The 26,109-nt window shown below is 40.7% G+C and overlaps 1 protein-coding gene across 6 annotated transcripts in view; it reads right to left on the bottom strand.

Moving 5' to 3' along the window:
• RNF111 (ring finger protein 111) overlaps nt 1-23,011 on the bottom strand; it is a 91,659-nt gene extending 68,648 nt beyond the window's left edge. For 4 of the 6 annotated variants that reach the window (XM_073303732.1, XM_073303731.1, XM_073303729.1 and 1 more), the window contains exons 1-4: nt 22,652-23,011; nt 6,759-7,648; nt 5,595-5,717; nt 2,590-2,716 (exon numbers count right to left, since the gene is read on the bottom strand). In XM_073303732.1, coding sequence (XP_073159833.1) covers nt 2,590-2,716; nt 5,595-5,717; nt 6,759-7,629 — 1,121 coding nt within the window. In that variant the 5' untranslated portion in view covers nt 7,630-7,648; nt 22,652-23,011. The remainder of the gene's footprint in view (nt 1-2,589; nt 2,717-5,594; nt 5,718-6,758; nt 7,649-22,651) is intronic. The other 2 variants (XM_073303734.1, XM_073303733.1) reach the window with 1 other exon arrangement.
• Nucleotides 23,012-26,109: the final 3,098 nt, after the last annotated feature.

Here is a 26,109-nt window from a genome sequence, read left to right on the forward strand (position 1 = left end):
AGCCAGATTCATGTATTTGGGGGAGGAGGAGAAGAGAAACACTAGCCTTTATCTTTCAGAGTAACAGCCGTGTTAGTCTGTATTCGCAAAAAGAAAAGGAGTACTTGTGGCAAATAAATTGGTTAGTCTTCTCTAAGGTGCCAGAAGTACTCCTAGCCTTTATCTGATACTCTCCTTTAGTCCTTTTGGCTACGACACAAACCTTTTCTTAATTATGCTGAGCAGAGAAAAAGCTGAATATGTAAACGAATCCCATCCATCTTTAATCAAGCCTTGAATTAATGGTCTATAAATGCAATCAGCTTAATCTAGGCACATTTTTGACGCTTTAAAGGTTATCTACAATACACAGAAAGCTTAAAGTGATAGTTTGAGAGGTATCTGAAAAATCTTTCCAAGCATCCTGAAAAATACTGCTGCAGCTCTTAATAATGTACATTAACGTGGACTGAGCAGGCATCTCTGAAGATGATGGGCAAGAGTTAAAAATGCACAAGACTGAGAAAATAGGCAAGGGCTAAAACCGCAGAGTCAACAAGAAACAGTACTCCAAAGGAAAATTCATGATTTTAAAAACGAAAATAAATTAAGATAAAGAGCTACAGGCCATACTATGTGCAAAAAATAAAGTTGATTTATCCTGTCTCTCCTCCCTTTCCTTCCCACTGTGTGTTATCTTGTTTTATGTTGCCTATTAGGACTGTAATCTTGCTGGTGCACAGACTAATCTGAAGCAAATGTCATGTTTCAGACCTATAAAATACATTTATGGAAGTGGGGGTTGTATTAACAGATATTTCTGTGAAACACACACACACACTTCCAAATAAGTGACCCACTACTGCTTTAAGGAGCACGCTCAAAGAAGTAGATGCTTATGATTAGAATGCAGTTAATTTATTCAAACCAAATGACTCTGCGGGAATATCATTTTGTCATTCTTGTTAAATATTATTATTCAAAGACCTGAGTGTACTGGCTGATCACAGCAGGACTATGAGCTGCCAATGTGATGCAGCCATGAAAAACTCTAATGCAGTCGTAGGATGCATCCGGTGAGGTATTTCCAGTAGAGACAGGGAAGTGTTAGTACCATTATACAAGGCACTGGTGAGACTTCATCTGTAATACTCTGTGCAATTCTGGTCTCCATGTTTAAGAATGATTAATTCAAACTGGAACAGGTGCATAGAAGGGCTATTAGCATGACCTGAGGAGAGGAAAACCTACCTTATGATAGGAGACTCAAAGAGCTTGGCTTGTTTAGCCTAACCAAAAGAAGGCTGATAGGAGATATGATTGCTCTCTATGAATACATCAGGTGGATAAATACCACAGAGGGAGAGGAGATATTTAAGTTAAGCGCCAGTGTGGACACAAGAACAAATGGTTATAAACACATTTAGACCTGAAATTAGATTAAGGTTTCTAACCATCAGAGGAGTGAAGTTCTGGAACAGCCTTCCAAGGGGGGCAAAAAACCTAACTGTCTCCAAGATTGATCGTGATATATATATGGAGAGGACGGTATGATGAGACTGCCTATAATGACATGTAGTTGATCTGTGATGGCTAGCAGCAAGTATCTCCAACGGCTGGAGACAGAACACTAGATGGGGAGGGCTCTGAGTTACTGCAGAGAATTCTTTCCTAGGTGTCTGGGTGGTAAGTCTTGTCCACATACTTAGGGTCTAACTGATCACCATATTTGGGGTCAGGAAGGAATTTTCACCCAGGTAAGATTGGCAGAGAGCCTAAGGGTTGTTCACCTTCCTCTGCAGCATGAGACATGGGTCACTTCCAGGTTTAAACTAGGGTGTAAAAGGTGGAGTCTCTGTAACCTGAAGTCTTTAAAACAAGGATTGAAAACTTCAGTAACTTAGCCAGAGGTTATGCGTCTATTACAGGAGTGGGTGGGTGAGGTTCTGTGGCCTGCAATGTGCAGGTGGTCAGACTAGAGGATGGTCCTTTCTGGCCTTGAAGTCTGAGTCTATGCAACTCCCTTAGTTAATTTCATCAGAAATCAGCTTTGATAAAAAAGTTACAACCACCTTCTAAAAATGATTTCTACAATCCTTCAAGTTTTAGAAGTTGCAACACACCCTCAACAACAAATAGATATGTATATATTTGTTGCAGAGGCACTTGAGTGGCTCCACATGTCAGTGCCAAGTTTTCTGCTTCAAGCAAAGTTGCCTGACAAAAGCATCTAGCTCTAGTAGGAAGGCAAATTCTCAACCTGGAGAACTTGTGGCTCATCAGACACTCTGCAAGGACAGACAGACATCTGTAACATCCTTGTGGATTTTGTCCAACGTCCTAAAACCAAGGATCACTAGTGGAAATGAGAATCAAATTTTGATATGGATATCCTCCATACATACAAACCATTTTGAACAACATTACTTCTTGCTTGTTTTCAGGCTGTTAATGAAGACTATACAAAACACACACACAAAGTATAACATGCTTTTTAAACTGATATCCACATTTTTAGGAGGTTAGCATTTTTTTTTAAGTTACTTACACAGGAGATAAACTATCCCACTCAACTCACCCACCATACAAAGAGATAGAGGCTAATCTTACCGATAGCTTTCTCCAACTGTTACGATTTCCACTTCACTGTCTGTTGAGGTAACATTGATTTCTTCATTGGCAGTGACCTGGGGAGTGGAGGATGCTTCAATCACTACAACATCTTCATCAATACTTCCTGGAGCAGGGAAGGGGAGAGAAAAATCAACAGTTTGGATTATGTACATTTGATATTGCCTTTTTCATACAAGAGTCATAGAACCATGGGACTGGAAGGGACCTCGAGAGGTCATCTAGTCCAGTCCCCTGCACTCATGGAATTCATTTTTTGTTTATAAGTTATTACCTTTATATATTAAAAAACTGCCTTTATTAAACTGTATTTGCATTTTATAGTATATACACAAGTAAAAGGGATACAGTAGTGATAATGTAACAAATCTGTAATGCAAGCCCGTGAAAAGCATCTACCAAATCTGATCCAAAATAATTATTCAGAGAAGCAGGACTGATTCAACACTACCCTCTCCGAACCCTCAACAACTACGTTTTTAGGTTTTGAGGGAGACAACACAACTCAACTTACTGAGATTTTTCAGTTTTAGATTACCAAAGCAACAGATAAAAAAATAACTGATAATCTTGAACTGAACATCTCTACAGTTAATGGAAATAAGATGAAGTTCAAAGGCTAGAAACAGACAGCAAGTAGATATGCAATCTTCTATCACAGATAATTTAAAACATTTTAGTCTCATTATCTGTACCACTTTATTTCATTTAATGAACACCTAAAAGGTACACTAGAAAAGGAGTTTAGAAAGAACTGAAGAGTGCCAAACTGTGATCTAAATCTTAAAGGAGCCTGCATGAACACATTGGAACTTACAAGCATTTTTACACAGCCTATCCCTTTACTAAGACTTTTGGGTAAGAGACTGTGAGGGCTATGTATTTTAGAGGAAACATATTAGAATGTAGAAATTGTGTCTTCAGTTTTGATGATTGGATGCATTTTGTAACTTGCATGAAGTCTCACCAAAAAAATGTAAGACCAAAAAGACTTGGGGAGAATACCACATGTAAGTTTAAACTGTGTCCTAATTGCATTATGTTTTCTACAACTTGTAAGTAAACAGTTACAAAATTAAATCTGTATTTGCCACCTCCTTTTGTCATAGCTATTCATATATAAAAGAAGAGATTCAGCATGTTCTGATGTTAAAATAAGAGTTTCTGAGTGTTGGGAACACTGCTGACTGCAAGGGCATACAAGTGAAATCTCAACTGGTGGGGGGAGGGGAGGGGAAGGGAAGAATCACTTGTCAATATTTTTCCCTAACTTTTTGGCAAACAAATCTTTTTCAAGAGGCTAAAAAATTAAGTTATTGCCTATTGGTTTTTACTTTCTAAATACTGAATATTTCTGTATTATTTTTACCCAGCCAGCTGGAGTCAAATACCCAAAATATTAAGCCAGTTTTGCAAAGCTGTGCTCACCCACTCACTTTGCAAGAGCAATATTCTGATAGGCAAGTAATATTGTCCCATTGTCATCAGTTTGCAGAATAGATTTGGTCTTTAATGATAATATTTTCATTACTCCTGGGGGAATTGTGCGCCACTGTGCATGCACAAAATTCATGTCCCCCACAGATTTCTTTGCTTCCTAGCAGAAAAATGACTCTCTGATGGGGAAGCAAAGGGAAGAGTGGTCATGTGACCCTCCCCAGCGGTATGTTTTGGGTGCCCAGCACAGCTAGCAGACAGGTAAACTACTGTGGGGCAGACGGTGGGACTGGGGAAGACCTGGCTGTAGATACCCTGGGCCGTGCTCAGCTGCTAGTCCTTGCACTTCCCCTGTACAGCATCTGGGGCTGGGTCAGACCCAACCCCAGATTTCTCCCCAGGCTGCAGAAAGCTCTGCAAACTCTCCCCCCACTTGCTTCCTGCACCCATTGCTCTTCAGCTGCAGGAGAAGGGAAGGGATCACTGTACAGGGAGCTGCTCCCCCATTCGCTCAAAGCCCATGCATCCAGTCTCCCTCCAGCCTCACCCCACACACACACCCAGAGCCCCCCCCGCCATGCCCCATTTCCCCTGCACTTGGACCACCACAACAAGCCACCTGCACCCAGATCACCACCCCCCCGAGCCTCAACCAGCTTCACCTGGATCCCCACCCTATTGAACCCCACTCCCCAGCATCTGGACCTCCCCACTGAACCCCCCCCACATCCAGACCCCACTGCCAAGCTTTATTCTGCCACCCACGCCCCCCCACCACTGAGCCCCAACCACCTTCACCTGGACCTCCCTGCATAGTCCCATTACTGTTGCTCTCATAACAAGCCGCCTGCACAGAGGTTGCTCCACACAGAACCCTCTCAACCCACACCTGGATCCCCCCACACTAAGCCCCTCCATACTTGGATCCTGCCTTGCTGAGCCTGCCTGCCCACACCTGGTGCACCCGGCACAGAGGGGCAGGTCCCTGGGGTGTTTCTGGGGCAGGCCCAGTCCTTGCACTGTGTCAGGGTTGGGAGCAGCCCCACCGCTGAGTCTATGTCTTGGGGTGGAGCTGCAGAGTGATCCCACCTCTTTGCAGCCAGTGGCCTGTGCTCCCCAATGCCATGCTGTAGCCTCCACATTTATTTGACAAAAAAATTGCAGAATTCTAAAATATTGTGCACAGAATTTTTAATATTTTGGTGCAGAATGCCCTCAGGAGTATTTCATGACAATTTTTCCAGGAGTCTATTATACACACCCACTTTCCATGAGTGAAGCAGCTTATTGGAAAAAGGAAACTAAATTTACATATTCCACAGACAATGGTAAGACACTTATTTAGATACATACTGATGGGCTTCAGAGATGGGGTTAACAGGTGATCGGAGTAAGAGCCAATTAGTGCACCTGTGCCTGCCTCCTGTCCTGTGGGATAAGAGCTCCATAAGGATCATTAGGCACCTGGACCTGATAAAGAAGCTGAGAGAACTCAGTAGGGGGGAGCTAGGATTCTCCTGTGGAGAGAAATTCCTACACCTACCTACCTACGCCAACGAAAGAACCCCCAGTGTAGGATCTACACTGATGTGCTGCAGCAGTGCCACTGTAGCCTTTCAAGTGTAGACAAGCCCTAAATGTCTGAATGTAGGGTAGGTAGCTCCTTTCCACTGCAATGACAAAAAAATCAGAGCATGAGTACATCTGTTATGGGTATTTTAGGGCCATGGACGGCAGAGTTAAGGTTGTATGGTGTGTACCCTAACTGTATATTTCCTGGTTTTCTGAAGTTTAAATTTTGCAGAACTCAATGTTCTGAAAGGTTACAAGAGGTCACTGGGAAACCTGAACCCTGTATTAATGATTTTATTATCTGTAGCTAGTGAACTGAATGTTTCTAGTCACTAGTTAAAAAACATTGAAGAAAACGAAGATCTCATCCTCTCATACCTAGTTTTACTCAGACTGGAAAAGGAAAAAGAAGCATTCCTGTTTGTTCAACTGCAAATTAGTTTCTCAAGTCTGAACTAATCATTGAACAGAATTAGTTGAATTAAAATGGAAAAAAAATTCTCTCTGCACATACAGAAGAGGCTATTGTTCTCAAAAGCTGCTTTAGAAATTCAGCAAACTCTGGTTCCAGGTATTTAGCCAGTAACTTTCACCTGTCCAATGGTCTTTATTTAAAACGGCAGCAAAACTGTACAGACTGCTCAGTACTGTATTTTGTATTTAATTTAAATAATTTTAATAAATGAAATAAAAGTTTAGACCTTAACATAGGTTGTCAATTTCCGATTTACGTATGTTTTTATATAAACCTGCATTTAATTTCAAAAATGGTTTGTTTTTTAAAATCATTGATTCTTATCCATGCTGCCGGTGGACCACCGTCTGGGAACCATTATTTTATCCTAGTGCAGGACTTAGGGCTAACATGGTTATAGGAACTTAAACTCTCAGTTTAATTCTGTTACAAATTAAAAGTACATCATTACTCAGATATATATTAAATACTGAACTCTCTTAATGGGAGAACTATAGTACACTCTCCCAAATAACCTATTTCCTTTTTTAAAGGAAGAGCAGCATTTGTAAGGTCTATAAACAAAAAGGCTAAGGAAAACCATGCACATACTATTCACCGGAAAATGAACAGATTAATAACCAACTAGATTACTCACTCAAAAAAAACAAGAGCTCCATTTTACCTGAGGGAACAGTTGTACTGTTTTGGTGGTTGTCACCAGGAGATACAAATAAGTCTTCCTCTCCTTCAGTGGAAGAACTTGAGGAAGATTCACTACTGAGGTCATTCTCACTGGAACTGCTAGAGCTGGGTAGCAAAGCATACTTTCTTCGAGCTAATACCTCCCGTTTTTTTCTCTGAATTAAAATTCGTTCTTTTTGGTTTTGTGTTCGCTGTGAGGAACTGGTTTTCACAAACCTCTTTCTATATGGAGGTCTTCTCGGTGAATTGCTATGAAAACAGGGTCGTTTCATTAACAGTCCAGGTACAGATTCTGTCTCAGTACGAGGCCACTTTTGTGACCTTGCACTATGAGTTCTACTTGTACTCAACACTGCCTGAGTATGTCTTACAGGGGTCTCCTTTTCCTCATCAGATGTGATTGTATCAGAGTCTCCAAAATGTAGGCTAGATGAAGGTGAAGACACACAGTCACTAAAAGAAGAATCATTGTCTTCACTTTGTGTTTCTAGGCGTTGTCTTAGTCCTAAAATTCCCTGGTTTTCTTTAACACCACAGTTTTGAGCATATGAAGGGCCAGCCTGCTGACTCTTGCGTTTTTTCCGCACTACGATACCTTTGTCTTGTTCTGGATGATTGCCATTCATGTCCTGCTTTTGAGAGTCACCACACAAGTGAGAGAATTCATTCCCTACTTTATTGGCAATCATCTCAACTTCTGCAGGGAAACTTTTGGCTGCCCCAATGGGCTCAGGATTCAAGAGGATCCCCTTCAGACTCTCCTGTCTCTTTGGTGCATCAGAGGGAACTTCACTCTTCATATCCGCTTTTATAGTATAGACTATATTACATTTGGGAGTCCATTGAGACATGGAAAACTACAAAGAAGTCCTGGAAAGAAAATCAGACATGCATCAAAAAAAAAAAAATTAACCTGCTATTAATGTTGCACTAGAATAGCTATAGATTAACAACCAAAAAAATACCACAACTTTTAGTGGCAATGGGAGTATGGCTAGCTATTTTGCTTCTTTCACTAATATGCCAGAAAAAACATTGGTTTTATGAAGTATTTTTTCTGCTAGAAATATGTTCTGATTTTATTCCAGACAATTTATTTATTTCTAGAATTATTTCTAGAAATGTAGTCAGACAAAATGTCTATTCTACCTTTGGCCAAGGGGGCTTTATACGCAACTCTCATCAGCATTTAAAGGGCCTTACAGGTATATAAATAGGTGAAAGAATAGTGACTCCAAAATATTAAGATAGGACAATAATGACATAATGGGCTTTCTATGACTCAACCTGCTGGTGGTCCCAAACAACCTTTTACACTAGAAGCCAACAACTTATAGTAAGACATCCAATATGGCATATTCAGAGATTCTAATCACCAGGACATAAGACAGAAACCCAGTAAGGAACTCAAAAGCAAGCGAGCTTTAAGGATATAACCATCCAGTACAAGTTATGCAGTGTTTCCCTACCAAGAAATAATTTGAGTTTCAAATTATTTTAATAATGTCTTCATATATGTACAATGTAACTAACATAGAACCTTTCCTTTCTGGCCATTACCCTATTTTACTTAAGCATGGAATGAGCTACAGAATTAAGGGATTTACCACTGAGTACTCTCAATGTTACCTACAAAGTGCTCAGAGGTTGTCAATTTCAACGCAATGTTTAAGACATCCTAAAACTGTAACAAACATGTTCTATTTTTTTAATAATGTTAACATTACATAGGTGTCTCAGAACTAGTTTGCCTTTCACATTACTGTAAATAATTCTGTGGAAAGATATGAATACGCAAGATACTTTTAGAAAGTCTTGTTGAATTCTGGCAAAAGGAAATATGCCAGCAAGCCAGTCAGAAATTTGCCAGTACATTCTGGGAAGTCACTACTTTATTGCCCCATCAGGAGGTCTGCATCAGCTGTTTGGAGTAAAACAATTCTAGAAATCGCAAGTAACTTTGGCTTTTTTCCCCCTCCAGAGTCCAGCAAGATCTAGTACAAATATTTTGTTAAGTCAGGTCAGCTATTTTGACTAGTACTGTAACATACTAAAATGTCTTGTTTCTGCCCCCCACAAAATGAGGGAATGTTGTTTAAAATGTCAAAACATTAAACCAAAGAATGTTTAATTTCACACACACTGTAAAGTTGAAATTGAAAAAGCATTAGCTTTGGGATAATTTACAAATATCTTGTAATACTTCACAAGTAATTCAACATGCTGTCAAGAGATTAGTGACTGTGTGAAGCAAATTGCTTATTGGTTTCTAAAAAATGGTCGTCATACTAGACTATCTTTAAGGATGATACATGTTTTTGAAGTAACTCTGATACATTACCATATTCAGAAAATATAAATAGCTTTAATTTGTCACCACCAGCAACTTCTACAGTGGAAGAGATATCTCCACCCAAATGGCCCAGGACATTGCCATAATGAGAAGCCTATCTCTGATCAACCACAGCCAGCTGCTGGAAAGACAAGGGTGCTACACTACCTACCACAGGGCTGTCCTTAACCATTCTTAGGTTTTCTCTTTCATATCAGCTGCTAGCTAGAGACTATTTAAGTATGAATCTCTGCTGGTCCCCTCTGGCTGCTGGATGGAGAAAACAGGATCCCTCATTTCATTCAGCATTTTTTTTTAAAGAAGGGAAGGCCTCCACTACTGTACTCTTGGCTCCTTAGAGTGGGGTGCAGGATTCCTAATCTATACTTTCCTGATCCCATGAATAGCTAGTGCCACACCTGTTATTCCTGCTCATAGCTTTCCTGGTAAGCAACAAAGTGATATCAACCTGAATAGCGTCATAAATATTGAAACAAAACATTGGAAGAATGAAGATCATATTAGATCACTTCACATTTTATACAGTTGCAAGAAAACCTGAAGGGCTAGTTATCTGACTTTAATCAATTAGTTTCTCCAAAATGTAACGGCTTTGTCCCAGTTGCTCGCTCAGAAAAGCTTTCTTTCTTTCTAAGTAGATTCTTCAAGCCGTGGTTTTATAAGCTAGTGTATTCAAGGTGCACTGGTTAAGATAAACCGGTGCAACATCACTCCTTTAGTAAAACTTTTGTTTTTAGAAAAGGTCTAAGTTCACAGCTGAATATATGGTACCAAGCACAGTGATGGAACACAACTATTTCCTTAACCTCACCAAAACATTTTGAAACCCTTATAGCCTGAGGCTGGAAGGTTCCTCAAACTGTCTTTTGTATATCAGCCTCTGCATATTTGCCCCCAGAGAAAATCATGCATTAGATTCTGTCTCTCTGAATAATCTCAAGATGATGGATTGGGAAGAGGCACTACACAAAACATGATGAAGCTGATGAATGACAAAAGGCTCGCACATATGTGGAATGGGGTACAATTATAATTCATATGTAGGAATACCAGATGTAGAGATAGTTGAAAACTCCAAGCAGTTACATCTCCTATTGCATATTGAGAGAGGACTAGCCTGGCTATTCAAGAAGTTGAATACTTTCACCACTGCCACCCTCAGAATGTGGCCCCCATACACCTACACGTCCCAACAGTACTTAATTTCTCAGCAACTCTGGTCTTAGGCTTGTCTACACTTAAAAATTAGATTTACCTAGCTATGTTGCTCAGGCCTGTGAAAAATTTTGCACTGAGTGTTATAGGCTAACCGAGACATAGCCAGGTCAATGGAAGAATTCTTCTGTCAACCTATCTACTGCCTCTTGGAGAGGTGGAGTAACTACATCAATGGAAATCCCCTTCCATTGATTTAGGAAGAATCTATATTACGGTGTGAAAGCTGCAGCTATACTGTAGATATACCCATATTCACCCAGCACTCAACCTACTTTTCCAGTTCACACCATAAACATCCATTCCCTACTATCTGTCATGCAGACAGTTCACAAGATTCACTCAGAGTAACACTTTTTTTTAAAAGGGTTCCAGTGGCAGATACTTCCTGTACACAGCTGTAAAATTATATAATGTTTCTGCAAACATGTAGCTGTACCTTGTGTTAATTCCACTAAGCCTGTGCAACCATTATCTTCCAAAAGGAAAACTGAATATGGTAGGTATCTAAGATTAACTACGGCATGGGGACATTGGATCAGCACATATGTAGGTAATTTGCAATTGTTTATTTTTTTTATCAGCAACCTAGGTAAAGTGAAACAAAAGACATGTTACAACTTACTATTTGAATAGATTTGACACAAATTCTATGTATGTATATAATCTACCCTTTCATAAGAAAGGAGCTATAGTACACTGAAATGGGAGAGCTGTGTATAGACAAGGCTATTTTCACTCCATGAACACTTTACCCTATGCTACACATGGTGGCAAATTGGCAGAGAGAGTGTCACATATCATATTAGCTCCCCTGGTACTTGCTGCCAGGGAAGATTCCCCTCACTGCTGGAATGTTAGGCTGCTGCTATGCAAAAACATTCGTCTCCACAGATCAGTCTGGGGAAAACAAAACAAAAAAACCCCAACCAACCACTTTTGCTCTTACAATTGTTGTGAAATAAAAGCAGCAATACCCTTGGCAAGGTATTTAATGTCAATATGTTTCAACTGGTATATACACCTCCCATTTAGACTAATAAAAGGACAATCCAAAAGCATTTGACTCCAATAATAACTGCAATAATATTAGAAGCACCTCCTATTCCTCTCAAAGTAATCAAGCTAGAACAAACAATAAGCAGGACACCAAGTAGCACCATGGAAATATGAGTGCCATTACATTCTCTAACCGAAGGTGGGAAAACCACCGATGATGTACACAAACAAGTTTAAAATTCATGTGGACTTTGCCAAACCAACCAGAATGATCTATTAAGAGATCAGTGATCCACTACTGCCTGCATCTTCAAATTAATGGTAGCATTTTGGAGTGGACAAATGTATTTTGGATGTCACTAATACCTAAGCCCTTGTCTACTTTGAAAAAAGCCACAGAATTTAGTTTCACTAAGATCACAATTTTATGGCACTCTGGTGTAGCACACTGGAAATTCTGGTTCATCAGCTAGCTGCTTCTACTAAGATCAGCAGCTATGAGACAGTTAATACCAACATTTACGTCGTCATCTTTAGATTTCAGGGTTAATTCTAAGACAGTTTCAGGCTGCATATAAACTCAAAGACAACACTGCATCAGTTTGCGCTTACATTGCATTCTCTTCATAGTCATAAGCAACAGAGCTTGTTGAAACAGAACTCTGCAGCAAGGAGAAGTTACTGCAGTAGAGCCATCATAAGTAACTATGAAATCCACAGGGCCCTGGATTTCCTAAGCTCAGTTTGGAAGACTCTAGACTTCTTAAAAAATCTTTCTATTAGCAAAATTCCTGATTAAACAGCCTGAGCCATATTTGTAGGATTTATCCTATATCATAAAGCAAATGGGACTATGGTATTACACGTGAGTGGTGTCTCTCTAAGAAACAATGCTTTATTCCCTTGTCCACTGGGATTGCAGATTACATCAGCAATGTTGGAAGAATCTCATTGCAGAGAATCTGAAAAGCAGATTTGGTCATTTAGAAATTGGTCAACCAATTATTGTCACCTCACACCACCCTCAACACCTTTTCCCACCAGTGGGTAGAGTGCAGTCAGATTCTGACTCTCATCTTCACAAGGCAGAGTTTGTTAAAGGAGACATTTGCTATTTAGGGTTGTTACATGGGCACAACTTAGGCCTGATCTAGAAGTAAAATTTCAGTTGACCTAGCTACATCGCTCAACGATATGAAAAATTCAGACCGCCAAGAGACATAGTTAAGCCAGCCTAAGCCCCGGTATAAACACCAGTAGGTCAACAGAAGACTTTTTCCATGGACCAAGCTGCTACCTCGAGGGGGTGGAATTACAGCAATGAAAAAAACCCTTCCATCACTGTAGCAGGTGTCTACACCAGGGCACACCAGAGGCACAGCTCTAGTGCTGCAGCTGTGTCACTCGGGCACAGACATATCCTCAATAGCAGCATTCTGTGCCTTCCACTTAAATTTACTACAACACAGAAGGTGGTCATCTGCTTCTCTAGGAACCTCTGAGCAAAATTTTTCCAAAGCTGGCGAACACCACAGGAGCAAGGTAGACAAAAAAATATCATTGCTAATCATCAAAAGCCATTGGCACCTGGATGTACCACGTCTCTTTTGCTAGAACTGTGTCAAAATGAGAACAGCACCACTTTTACTTCATTTCACTCCTCCATTATTATTCTTTCATTCTTTTGTGATGGAAACAAGTATTTCATGTGAAAAATAAAACCAATGATTAAGAGAATAAGAAAAGATAACATGGAAAAGAAAAAGTGTTATGAACAGTACAGAATAGAGAAGCATAGCAACACTTTCAAAGTTGCACCTACGTGCTTTTCCCACAGATATAAGAGACACCATTCACATTAAGAAATAGCCAACTGAAGATGTACAAAGTTATGTATTCAGGAGCTGGAGCCTATAACAAAGCACTTGATTTAGAGTCTCAATTTCATTTTTACCAGGAACTAAGAAACAGAACATGCCTAGTGGTATTATATATGTCTGTAAAGCTTCTTCCAAAACAAGCTGAAAGAGCCCCAGTGCAAGCTCTAATTTGTTTTGGCCTGAGGAAGGAATGGGGTTTAACCACCACTGAATTTAAGTGGTGCCACAGGCACAAAATCGATATTGCATCCATGTTTTCCTTTAAAGCAACGCAAAAAGAAAAAGATTGGTTTGTGCCAATTTTACTTTATGATGTATAAAGGTGACCCAAAGGTTTTTCAAATAGTTTTTCCATGTTTTTATCCACATCAGAAATTTGTGCCTTGTCCAAGTTGGAAGACCATGCTGAAGAATAGTGCTGACACCCACAAGAGTCAACAAAGGAGGAGGGGGTTTATTCAAAATGCAAATTTAATCAACAGAGTTGAATAAAGTCAACATTTTAAACAATTTGACTAAAGAAAGGACTTAAGACTCAACATTCAGGCCCTCCTTTCTCCCTCTCCTCCTGCTTCAATGCCAAGTATGAGGTTGAAGAACCCACAGCATCCCCCTCCCTACACATACACACTAGATTTCCCAGGCTTTCTATTTCTAATGTTTCTAATGTAAGCAGGAAAATACTTCCGGCCCGCTATACACACACTCACAAATCAGAAAGCAAAAAGGCCACAAAAACTTTTTTCAGTATCTTTGTGAGGTCATCTTTACAGTGGTACTGTTTGGCACAATATTCACAGTGCACCGGAGGCTTTTTTTTGTTTGTTTTTTTAAAGAGATGCACCACTCCTCCACCAGAGCTTCCACCGAGACCTGGTCTACACTTAAAATCTAGGATGATATAGCTATATGTTAGTTAAGAGTGTGGAAAATTCTCACCCAAACCACTACAGATATGCCAATCTAATAACCTCCAGTGTAGACAGCTAAACTGACGTTAGAATACTTTGATTGACATAGCTGCCATCATTTTGTAAAGTGGTGTTGCGACAGCAATAGAAAGATACTTTCCTTCGGCATTGGCTGCATCTACGCTACAGGGTTATCCCAGCATATCTACAGCACCACAGCTATACTGGTGTAGTCCCGATAGTGTAGACCTACCCTCAGACTTAGGTCTCCTCCACTTCCACTCACCCACCTTATTTTGCTATGCCAATACTAGATATGTGGAAACATTTTCTTAACAGATATTTGAGGAAGGATTCCTATACATATCTGTGGCAATATCTAAAAGAAACAGCAAATAGTGGTGCTCAGTGATCACCACTTACAGCTCAGGGTTGTTTTTTTTTTAATTATATGTACTGAACGTTCCTTTCTGGTACAGTCTTCATCACAACAACAAGATGACAAGGAATTTGAGAATCTGATCACAGCCTGAAATGCTGAATACCAAACATAACTTACTTGTTTTAGGAAAGTGCACTGAGGACAACTGAATGGCGCTGCAAAATGTTACCTACACTGCAGGTAACTATAGTAAGCTAAATTATTTAAATTCTATTTAAGAAAATATTAGAAGTGTAGTAGTTACTATATTACATTATTGTATCTATGTGCTGTCCAGGAATAGATAATGAACTGCAAAACAATCAAATCTGCTTTCTTCTTGTGATGTATCAACATAGCCAGAGCATTTTTTTTAAACTACCATTTTACATTATAAGTAAAGATTCTGTGATGCCACCTTTCAGGTTCTCCAAAGACTGACAGAGGTCTCCAGGAAAGAGTCTATCCCCCTCAGGAAAGAATGGGGGTTGGAGGGAAGTGGCAAGGCGGGGGTAAGGAGGCAAGCGGCGGGCGGGCCCTGGTGGGGGAGTGAGGAGGCGAGCCAGCAACAAGTGGGGGTCCTTGCGGTAGGCAGGGGGGTAAGGCAAAGGGCAGGAGGCGGTGTGTGTGTGTGTGTGTGTGTGTGTGTGTGTGTGTGTGTGTGTGTGTGTGTGTGTGTGTGTGTGTGTGTGTGTGTGTGTGTGTGTGTGTGCAAGCCGCAAGCCAGCAGTAGGGTGAGGAGGAAGGAGGGGGGCGTGTCTGGCTGCAGGCAGAGGAGTGAGGAGGTGAGCAGAGGGTTCGGGGGGGTGAGAGGAGGCAAGTGGCGGGTTGGGGGGTGAGGACGGATGCGGGGGGGCACCCCCCCAAAAACCTTACATAAAAAAATGATAGTGATTTGGATGTATATATGTGCATATTACTTTATTAACTTTAAGAAAAATAAATAATTTTAAGAAAAAATGTCAGTGTGGCCACCAGCAAGCGTTAGTGGCCGCTCTCTGAGGCCACCAAAAAATTTGTTGTGAAGAACCCCTGCCTTACGGTAAATTGTTCGTCCATTTCACTTATCAAAGCCTTCCTGCATTCCCATGTCCCCTCAGAAGTAGTCCACAGCCTCATGATAACCTTCCTTGGCCTTGGAAGGCTGAACAGAGCTCTTCAGAGCCTATAAATTCTGCCCTGCTTAGTAAGTATGACAACACTGCAACACCCTGATAGGTTGAAACGAGTGTTGAAAGACCCATCCAGGAATTTAAGTCATGTCTTACATTGGCAATGTAATGTGTTAAAGAAAGAAACTCAGCCAAATTGATATACCTTAAAGTAGTTAAGGAAAATTAAGCATGCAGTATTAGCTGTAAGTTTTTGATTCCTGTAATGCTATCTGCATTATTTTGTTGGGTTTCTATTTTGTCTCCTACTGGCAGCAGTTTAATATCCTTTACTAGCATCTCAAACAAAAAAAACCCACACACAGACACTACACAACACCTAAACAAAGGCATGCTAATTTCCCAAAACTCCCTGAAATCTATTGCCACTGCAAATAACTGGTACTGCAACACAAGAAGTCAATGCATGACGTTAAATAGCAAAGATTCCACAGCGGAAGTACTTTATGAAAGCAAACCCTCACATTCAAGGTCGAGGGAAATGCATGTGCTCGTCATCTTGAATTTCCTTACTTTTCTGAAGTACTTCCACAGCAATGACAATACTTTTCATCTAGTTTCAGCTCCATGTGTTTTGACATATTTCTTTCCAAAACTAGCATGCTTTTGAAGCAGTCCAGTACAAGCACTATGTTTTATATGAAAATCTAAGAATCTACAAGCCTATTCACATTTATAGAAGTATGACAATTTACACCAATGAGTATCTTTCGGGCTTCAACCAGCATCTTTAGGTTAAGATGAATGCCTAAATGGGCCTTTCCAGATTCTTTCTCCTCACCCATTAAAATCTGAGGCCCTGATCCTACAGCTGGATCCTTGCACTGAGCCTATAGACAAGGATCTCCCGGGATTTTCCATTAAACTTCTAGCAGCTGAGAATTTAATAGTTCAGATACTTCAAACTTCATTAATTTGAAATTTTGTATACTGTCAGACCACAGCCAAATATATTATTTATGGTTTTGAAAACTGGGACCAGGGATGACAAGGCAGTTAAAGGTTTTTTTGTATGTTTGTTTTAAACGGTCCTGCTAAGTGAATATGGGGCAGGTAACTGGGCTCACCATACCCCCTATTTTTTTAAACGCAAAATGTTCAACTACTGCTTTTCCTCTCCCCTTAGGAGTATCAAACACAGGTCTGGTGCTCCCTTATTTGATGGGCTAGACAAAGGTCTCAGCTATGACTTAGGTGCTCTCGCAGCCATTTGTGGAAGAATACTAGATCTTTAACAGCAACACAACAGTATTCAGGCTTTGGAATTAAATAGGTATTTTTAAAAAAGTTTTAAACATTCTGAATAAATTTAAGGTTTCAATGGCATGTGTAATACTGCAATCTTACTAGTTTTAAGGGAGAAAAAAGTTAGATAAGCCCTACATTTCCAACGAAAAAAAGTAGACTTTGTTTGGGGCGTATTTCAGGCCTTTATACGTCATGAAAAAACAGCAGCACAAATCCCAGTTTGTTTTGATAGCCACTTCTAAGGCTACAGAAGTGCTTTCACCTTCAGCCAGCAAAGTTAATCAATATGTACTTCCCCTCACACTACAAGTTCAATATTATGTACTTCCTAGATTGTCAATATCTTATCCACATTAGGACAAATTTCCCCACCTTTTAAAACTGTGATAATGAAAAATGAAAGCAATCTTACACAACAGTAATGCTTTGAGGGGCAACAGTAAATGTTGAGTGGCAAAAAAGGTGAGTTTTTCTAATCATGTTAGCTTTATCAAGAGTTGATCTACACAAAAACGTTATTGCATAATTATGTTGGTTGGAGGTGTGATTTTTATTTTTCCAGAAGTTATGCTAGTAACAGCTCTAGTGTAGACAGTTATACTGGCACAAAGGTGCTTTACACTGGTATAGCATATTCCAGTTCCAGAATCAGAAATTATACCAGTATGAAATTATTTTATACTGGTATAACTACACCCACACAGATATATATATCTATCAACCTGCATCTTAACTTTTTAATCATGCTAAGGTAACTCAACTGAGCTAACACAATTAAAAAAGCCACCCTTTTGCCCATCAAGACAAGGGCTAAAGGACTGGTTACATAGGCCTTTCCTACACCTGAAACACTACAGTGGCACACTGCTGTAGTCCTTTCGTGAAAACACTACCTATGCCAACGGGGGAGCGATGCTCCCATCAGCATAGGTAATCCACCTCCACAAGAGGCAGTAGGTTGACAAAAAAAATTCTTCTGTCAACCTAGCACTGTCTACACAGGGAGTTAGGTCGGCTTAAATACATTGTTCAGAGGGGCGGATTTTTCACATCCCTATGTGACATTGCTGCTTCGACTTAACTTTTTAGTGTGGACCAGACCTTATACGGTGCTTTTGGGCTCTGATTCAACACAAAGAGTGTTTACTTTTGATTAATAATGAATGGAAATATTTTAAACTACATCAAGATGTGCTATTAGAGTACCCCACACATTTGTTATTACTATTTTACATTTGATATTAGAACCTTACTTCCACAGTTTCATTTCCAATATATCTATTAGATCAGAGGAGAAGTCCTACCAAGAAATAAAACAGGAAAGTTAGAACTAAGCTAGGGGACTGTCTGAAGGTCCTGACCTAAAAAACAGGAGCAAGAAGAATGTGAAGACTCACCCTAGAGTGCCAACATTCTGGAACTCACACTTGCCTATCAGAGTAATGGGAGATCTTGATAACCATTTATAAACACCCATATGGATTCACAATCAGGCAAGTTAAGAATAGAGGCATTTTCGGTTGAGTTCACTTCATTGTGGATTTCATTTAAAAACAACATTACTTTATAAACTCAAAAACTGCTATAGTAATGATAAACATTGTGAGGTGTTCTATTTGTAATTGAAAGATAATACTAATATACTTCCAAAGTTTGGCTTTTTTTAAAAAAAAGTTTAACGTCTTTAACTGGATTCCTTCCTATAATCATGGTAAGTATTCAATGCTTACACATAAGAAATACCATATTTTATTAATATGACTCTAATTATAGAGCTCCAATTATACAAGCTTAAAACCAAATTTCAGAAATGGCTAGAGAAAGTTCAAGATATGCAAATAATCCATTCAATAGTCTGCAGAATTATATTACTATTGTATTTAAATCTTTAGCAGAATCCAGATGATCTGCTATTTTCTACAACCAGATATAGAAGAACACCGTTTCCTAGTAATCTTTCAGAGTAAGAGGTCAAGGGGGAAGGTTATTATTTATTCGCTTTAGTAAGAGCAAGATGTAGGAAGCTGTTAAGAACTTGAACAATATGAAAAAGCCCTTTAAGGAATTTTAAAAATTCATGACTGTTTATCCATTAAGCTCACCGAGCAAACAGTTGTTACAAAAGAGCAAAAGGAATTATAGCTACACAAAGTGCATAGATGGCAACAATGATGGCATAAAATGAGCGACATAAGATTTTGGGAAGTTGCCTTATTAATGACAGTGACGGTTACTAAGCAGAAGTGGTTACAGGAGAAAAGACATTCCAGGTTACTTGTACATAGAAGAGACTATACTAGGACAAGCAGAGAATGTTTGCAAGCTGGAAAGGCACACATTTTCATTGTTAGACAAGTTCTCATAGCTTTAGATTTACTCTAAAAAACCCACTGAACTCAAGTCTATGACCGCATATTTTAATTAGTTGACTTGGCAAGATATTTCTTTACACAAACACACACAATCATATTTCTATTCTAAGAGTCAACCACATTATTAGCAACAGAAAAAAAAGTACCATGCATTGAACTTAGTTGTACTACAGCTATTCAACTGGTTTGACAAGAAAACTGTCCAATTTTTAATCTAATCTTGTTAGTATACTGTTACAAAAACTCCAATTTTATTTTCATTCTTACATTTAGTATTCTTAGCTTCAACCTTGATTTAAACGTGGACAGTTAGGTTAACAACACTATGTAAGTCATGGTTTTAAAATGTAAGCATTAATATTTGAAAACCCAGGAATGTTTTAGCTTCAGTGATCTCCAAGGCAAATAAAATATCAATGAATTCAGGAGTAAGCCTTACTTTTTTTTAGAACAGAACAAAGAAAAAAATTTTATTGAAGCCTTTGGTCAAGCCCTAATTTACGGCTTCAACAAACTAGATGTATTATTTCCAGGGAAATGGGAAGATAGCTCTGGCAAGTCATAGAAATATCAACTCACAATATCAAGCTTTCATTTAAAATGAAAGTTTCCAGCCCTCGTGGCTGCTAAGAAAACCTTCCAAATACAAACTATAATGATGCAGTGCCATCATGAATCTACAGACAACTCATTGCTGCTGCTCATAGCTTTGCTAAGCAGTAGAATGAAACAAGACTGATCACTGCCACTGTTAGTTTCACTCCCACATGCAAGGTTCTCACTATCAACAGGACAATTTCATGATACTGCTTTGGACAGCTACGGGCAGAAGCAGACACTGGAGTTATTCACTGAGGAGGAACAGCCAACTAACGGAGGTTGGGGAATCAGAGTAGCAGAGATCTCTATTTCTTCCTCCACAATGCAGCCAGGAGATGCTGGGGTAATAGTGGACATTCTTCTGCTGGCAACAACCAGGAAAGACAAGACTACACCTCACTGGCAGCAACTAGAAAGAATGGAGTCTCATTAGCCCTTCATTTTTCATCTCTTGCTAGTAGACTTAGTCCTCTATCTAGTAACTGTCAGGCAGATGTTTCAAGCCCCAATTTAGGGCTTGTCTAAAATGCGAAATTTAAGAGTATACAGTTATACTGCTGTAACTATAGTAAATTTCCCCATGTAGACAAGCCTTAAATAGCTCAGAAGAGCAGCGGGGAGCAGAAGAAACTGGATGGAGTTCAAATACTCACTTAATCAAAGTGAAAATAAAACTCACCCCAGTCCCAAATTATACATATCACAAAGTCACTATACAATCTGGCTCAATATATGTGTTTGTAAATTTGGGCCAGAAGGCTCCAGAACAAGAATAGCATATGCACTGCAGATCAGGATTAAGACACATTGGTAGAGCTGTTTGGAAATCATTTGTGCAGCATCTGCCTACATTATGGATGGTTTGCCCTGTGCTATTAGTCTTGTTTACATACGAATTAAGTTTCACCCTCTTAAAATTCTTGCCATTATCTCAATTATCTGACAATTCAGCCTCCAGGTTCATCATTCTATGAAAAGATCATCATTAACTGAGCTTTCTAAATAGAAAGTTACTACCAAAGCAGAAGATGTGTAACTGAAGTGTAAAGAATATTCCTTTTTGAAAATACAATACAGGTTTTCACTGAAGGACATAAAACCATGAATATGAATATATATATATATATATATATATATATATATATATATATACACACACACATATATACAGGGAATAAGCTTATTAACATATGTTGTTCTTGTTGATCAGAAGACCTCCCCTGCTCTTCCTTAAGACTCATCCATACTAAGGGAAAAAAAGGTTTTTTGTTTAACATGATAGTTGGACACATTTTAAGATCTTAATGTAGACAGGGAAATTGCAGTTTGTGTTAGCTGGCTGAGGAACTCTAGGTTCCCCACAAGGAGCCTCAGGAGGTACTGCAGCATACCATTGTACCAGTGATGTCATCAGACCACTTCCTACAGTTTTGACTCTGGACATTCTGTCCCCTTTCCTGATTGACTGCTTGCCCCCAATCCATCCCCATACCTCAGCCACCCACCACCTTCCATACACATTTCCCCTATTCCTTCCCCTTCTCTCCTCCTATTCCATTTCCACACACACAGTCTTTTCGTTTAGCTAATCCCTTAACATTTTTAATAGATCATGGTATTAACGTGACAACTGCAAAACATCACTCTGCTGGTATGTTATATCCTATTCTCCTACCCTTTACCGGTCTCCTTTATTCAGACTGTACACTTGTCAGGAAAGGGACTGTCTACTACACTGCATACTGCCTAGCACAATGGGGCCCTGTTCTCAGCTGGCCCCCAGGCAATACTATAAACAACAAGAGTCTGCTAGAAAGCCTACCAACATTTTTAGAGCTAACAACAAGACAAATAATTTCTTTTTTTGAACCAGCAAATTATAAAGTAGTCTATTACACTAAACAACTTGTGATATGTGATACGTAATTTTACTTGCTAGCACAAAAAAAGTCCTTTTAAGCATTACCTTCTTCTCAGGTTCTTAAGACAAGCCAGACAAACATTTTTCTGAAGCATCAAAAATAACAAAAAGAAATGAACAGACCAGGAAAAACAAACGTTTGAAGCCCCCTATAAACAGTGGAGTAGGTCACATTCTCCTAAAATACCCCACTAAAAGATGCTCAAGCTAACACAAAAAAATGACAGTTATGAAAAACAGATGCCAAATATACCTAGTGATTACTCTTTCACAGAGATTTTTTAAAAATGTGCCCTCATTTTTGTCTTTAATGCCTGTGACTTCAGTGCAAACATCTCTTATAGACACACACCAAACGTAAACCTCTTTCACTCAGGAAATTATTTTGGGGCTAATTTAAAAAGAAAAAACAACTTTAACCTCCCCGATGAGAGAAGGTTTTTGCGTGCATGTCAGAGAGACATTTAAAAATAACAGTAGGTCTCCATCAGCTGAACTACCCCCACAGTTTGAGGCAACTCCATCAGCAGAGCCTACGTTGATTCCCTCTCCCCCACCGTCACACTAACATTCACATAGAAAGGCCTGACCCACCACACACAACAAACGGGCCCGTTCACCCGAGACCCTTTATCTGCCACTCATCGCACCAGAGGGACCATCAGCAGCCTCGGACTCACCCACACCTTAAGCTGGACAATACACACCTCCCTCCTCTCCCGCACAGCCACACTCCGGCCCCGCCCCCACCCCCCCTCCCAGGGAGGCGACCCCAACGTACCTGGGACATTAACGCCGAGGGAGGGGGCGCTGGGTGGTAACAGCCCCCACTAGGGGGAAGAGAGAACAAGGAAGAGGCGCCACCAGCCACCGGAAGGACCCAGCGCGGCACAGCTCGTCTTGGCCCGGCCCAGCAGGCCCCGGCTCCCTTCTCCGCTGCGCCCTCACCCGGGGCCCTACCGCCCCTCACGCAGAGGCGCAACACGGCCTCCGCCCGCTGGCCGATTCCCCACCCAAAGCCGCCCGGCGAACGCGCAGCCTAGGCGGTTGCGGTTTTGTCTGCTGCGCAGCCCCCTCCGCGGACCGCTACTGCTGCCAAGCCCTCCCTCCCCAGGCGCGGCGCGACACTTGGTGCTGCTTTACAGCAGCCTGCAGAGCGCAGCCGCTGCGCAGAACGCCCCTCCTCCCGTGCGGCTCCTCCGCCTGGGCGGGGCTTAGGGTGGCGCACGGCCTGTGCCGAGGAGCGCCATCTGTTGGGCGGAGGCGGGCATGGCCGCGGCAGCCGTCCTACAGCCAGGGCTGCTCTGCTGAGCCCCCGCCTGGCTCGTGATGGAGAAGGGTAGAGAGGAAAGCAGTCTTGCCAAACCCGAGCAGTCAAACAGTCATGAGCCAGGCCCAATCACATCATGCGATTGGCGCACAAATTACCAGATATTGTTAAATAATAAATGCTGGGTTCTTTGTATTTGCTTTGTGGTTTCCGAGCCTCCCAGGCAGGGCCAGCTCCAGGCACCAACTTTCCAAGCAGGTGCTTGGGGCAGCATTCAGAATGGGGCGGCAGTCCGTGTCCCACAGCGGCAATTCAGCTGCAGCTCCGTCGCTCTTCCGGGCATGGCAGCAATTTGGCGGCAACTGCTTGGGGTGGCAAAATTGGTAGAGCCATCCCTGCTCTCAGGTGCACTCACTTCATCTTTTCATACTCTTCTCTTTAACCAGAAGGGTTAGAAACTTACTTAAAAATAGCTCGAAGATCAGTGGTGAATGCACCTGCAATAAGGAGTCTGCAAGAGACTATGCTGCCCTTCTATTTCTCCTCATTATGAAGGCTCAATTACCGTAAAGTCATTTTTGATGCTGGATTCAGACCTATGCTAAAGCATTGTTCATTAACAGTTACAAAACTGTTTCCCCATCACACAATAAAATACAAGTAAATAAAGATGTATTATAAAAGGGAGAGAGAATGTTGCCAACTTAGTTTTTCTTGTATCCTGAATCTCACCCAGTTAAAAAGTCAAGAGGTTGGCCTCTACGTGCTCTGATAGAGCTCCATTCAACTTCCTATGATATGGATCCTTGTCCCCATGGATAACGGATGCTAGTGAAGACTACCTGGGCTCTTTATTATAATTGAGCAATGGCTCCACTATGGTTAAGACCAGCTTTCTGGTTAAAGTTTCACTGTTCTATGTGTTCTAAAATCTGTACAGTGTCTCAGATTGCCTTGGAATTTGAGTGCCGCCTGGTAGCCCAGGGTTTGACAAGTGATCCAAATTTGTGGCCATTTGAACAAGGGGTTCCTAAGATACACACTGCTGAGATGGCTGAGGAGCTGATAATGCGTATGCTTAATATCTACCAGAATTGTCCAGCACTTGAGGAGTGGGATTGGAAACACCCACTGGTATAAATGGTTCACATGTTTCATAGCTATTGTGTCAGGCTGTTTATCTGTCTCGTTTCAGAGTCTCTTTCAGTTGACAGGTTTCAGAGTAGCAGCCGTGTTAGTCTGTATCCGTAAAAAGAAAAGGAGGACTTGTGGTACCTTAGAGACTAAGAAATTTATTAGAGCATAAGCTTTCGTGAGCTACAGCTCACTTCATCGGAAGAACATCTCAATTAGATGAATGGGCCATTTAACATCTCTCTGGGCCTGCTGTGATGATGATGGTGATATGTTCTAGGTGCCAACTAATAGCTAAATGAGCTGGAAATGTGTGTGTGCGGGGCGTGGAGTTAGGATACATGTTACCGGGATTGTCGTGCAGGAGGTGGAGAATGAGAGATACACAGCAGTCTTCTCTCACATAGTGTAGCAACCATGAAGTGTTGTTAGTGTAACAACCATGACCTGTCTAGAATTGTCTAGATTTGGGACATATGCCATCTATGGTCTCTCTTTTACTGGCCCTATTAGCAACTACACATTGCAAACATTTCAAAATATGACCATTATTCCTAGTCCACTATACCAAACTGTACAGGAGAGGGGAGGAGCAGTTAGGAATTACACAGTAACCAGATGGCTTAGTGGAAAGACTAAAAATTGGGTCTATTCCTAGCTCTGCCACTGGCCTGCTGAGTGACCTTGGGCAAGTCACTTCATTGCTCCGTGCCTCAGTTTCCCATCTGTAAAATAGGGATAATGATGTAAAGTTCTCTAAGAGCTACTGCTATAACATGCTGCATAAAAGTGCTTTTGATTATTACCTAGCCACAGCAGTATATCAACTACAAACTTAGGTGAAAACTACAACTGCCTAAATGGCCATTAACTATCAGCAAACATTTCTCTGTTTCTACAGCTAAGAAATTAAATGCCAAAAATTTCATTAATGCAGAGTTAAGGTTGCCCACTGATGACATTCTGGAAGGGACAAGCTAAGTTCAGCAAAACTCAAACTTCTGAAAACCAGGAAATACAGAGTTAAGGTAAATGCCCACACAACTTTAACTCCACCCTTTATGGTGATACCCCAAAACACCCTGAACACACACTCAGACTCTGCTTTTTAACTGTAATGGACAGGTACTATCTGCACTTGCCCTATGCTCAAATATTGAGGCTATGTCTACACTACGGACGTTACAGCAGCACAGCTGTACCATTACAGCTCTGCCACTGTAAGGTCTCCAGTGTAGCTATTCTTTATCAGAGGGAGACAGCTCTGCTGCTGGCATAATTAAACCACCACCAATGAGTGGCATTAGCTACATTGGCAGGAGAGCCTCCCCTGCAGACATAGCGCTGTCCGCACCAGCACTTTTGTCAGTGAAACTTCTGTCAGTAAGGGGTGTGTTTTTTCATACCGCTGACCGACAAAAGTTTTATTGATAAAAGTGCTAGTGTAGACAAAACCTGGGTCTATTCCCCTGACAGAGTACCACACTTGCAAAATTTAACAACCACTTCAAACCCTTTTACAACTCATTTATACTTGCACACAGGATATCAGTTAAACCTATATTTTCCCCTACCCATCATTAAATCCACAGTCTGCTCTCATACCCCACCTCACTGCTAACAATACCCATACTCATGTGATGATTTTAAAACATGAATTAAATCTAATAAAATGGTCATGAAACATTTTTCAGTTTTTACTATGGTGCCATACTGCCCACCTTCACCCTCATGGTCTTACCCCCTCAACGGCCCTGACCCCCCCGTAAATTTGAACACCCTCCTAATTTCAATTCCTTGGGAAAACAACTAGCCCTAAAGTGGTTCTATTCATT

The sequence above is a fragment of the Lepidochelys kempii genome, chromosome 10 (genome assembly GCF_965140265.1).
Source record: "Lepidochelys kempii isolate rLepKem1 chromosome 10, rLepKem1.hap2, whole genome shotgun sequence".
Classification (NCBI taxonomy): Eukaryota; Metazoa; Chordata; order Testudines; family Cheloniidae; genus Lepidochelys; species Lepidochelys kempii.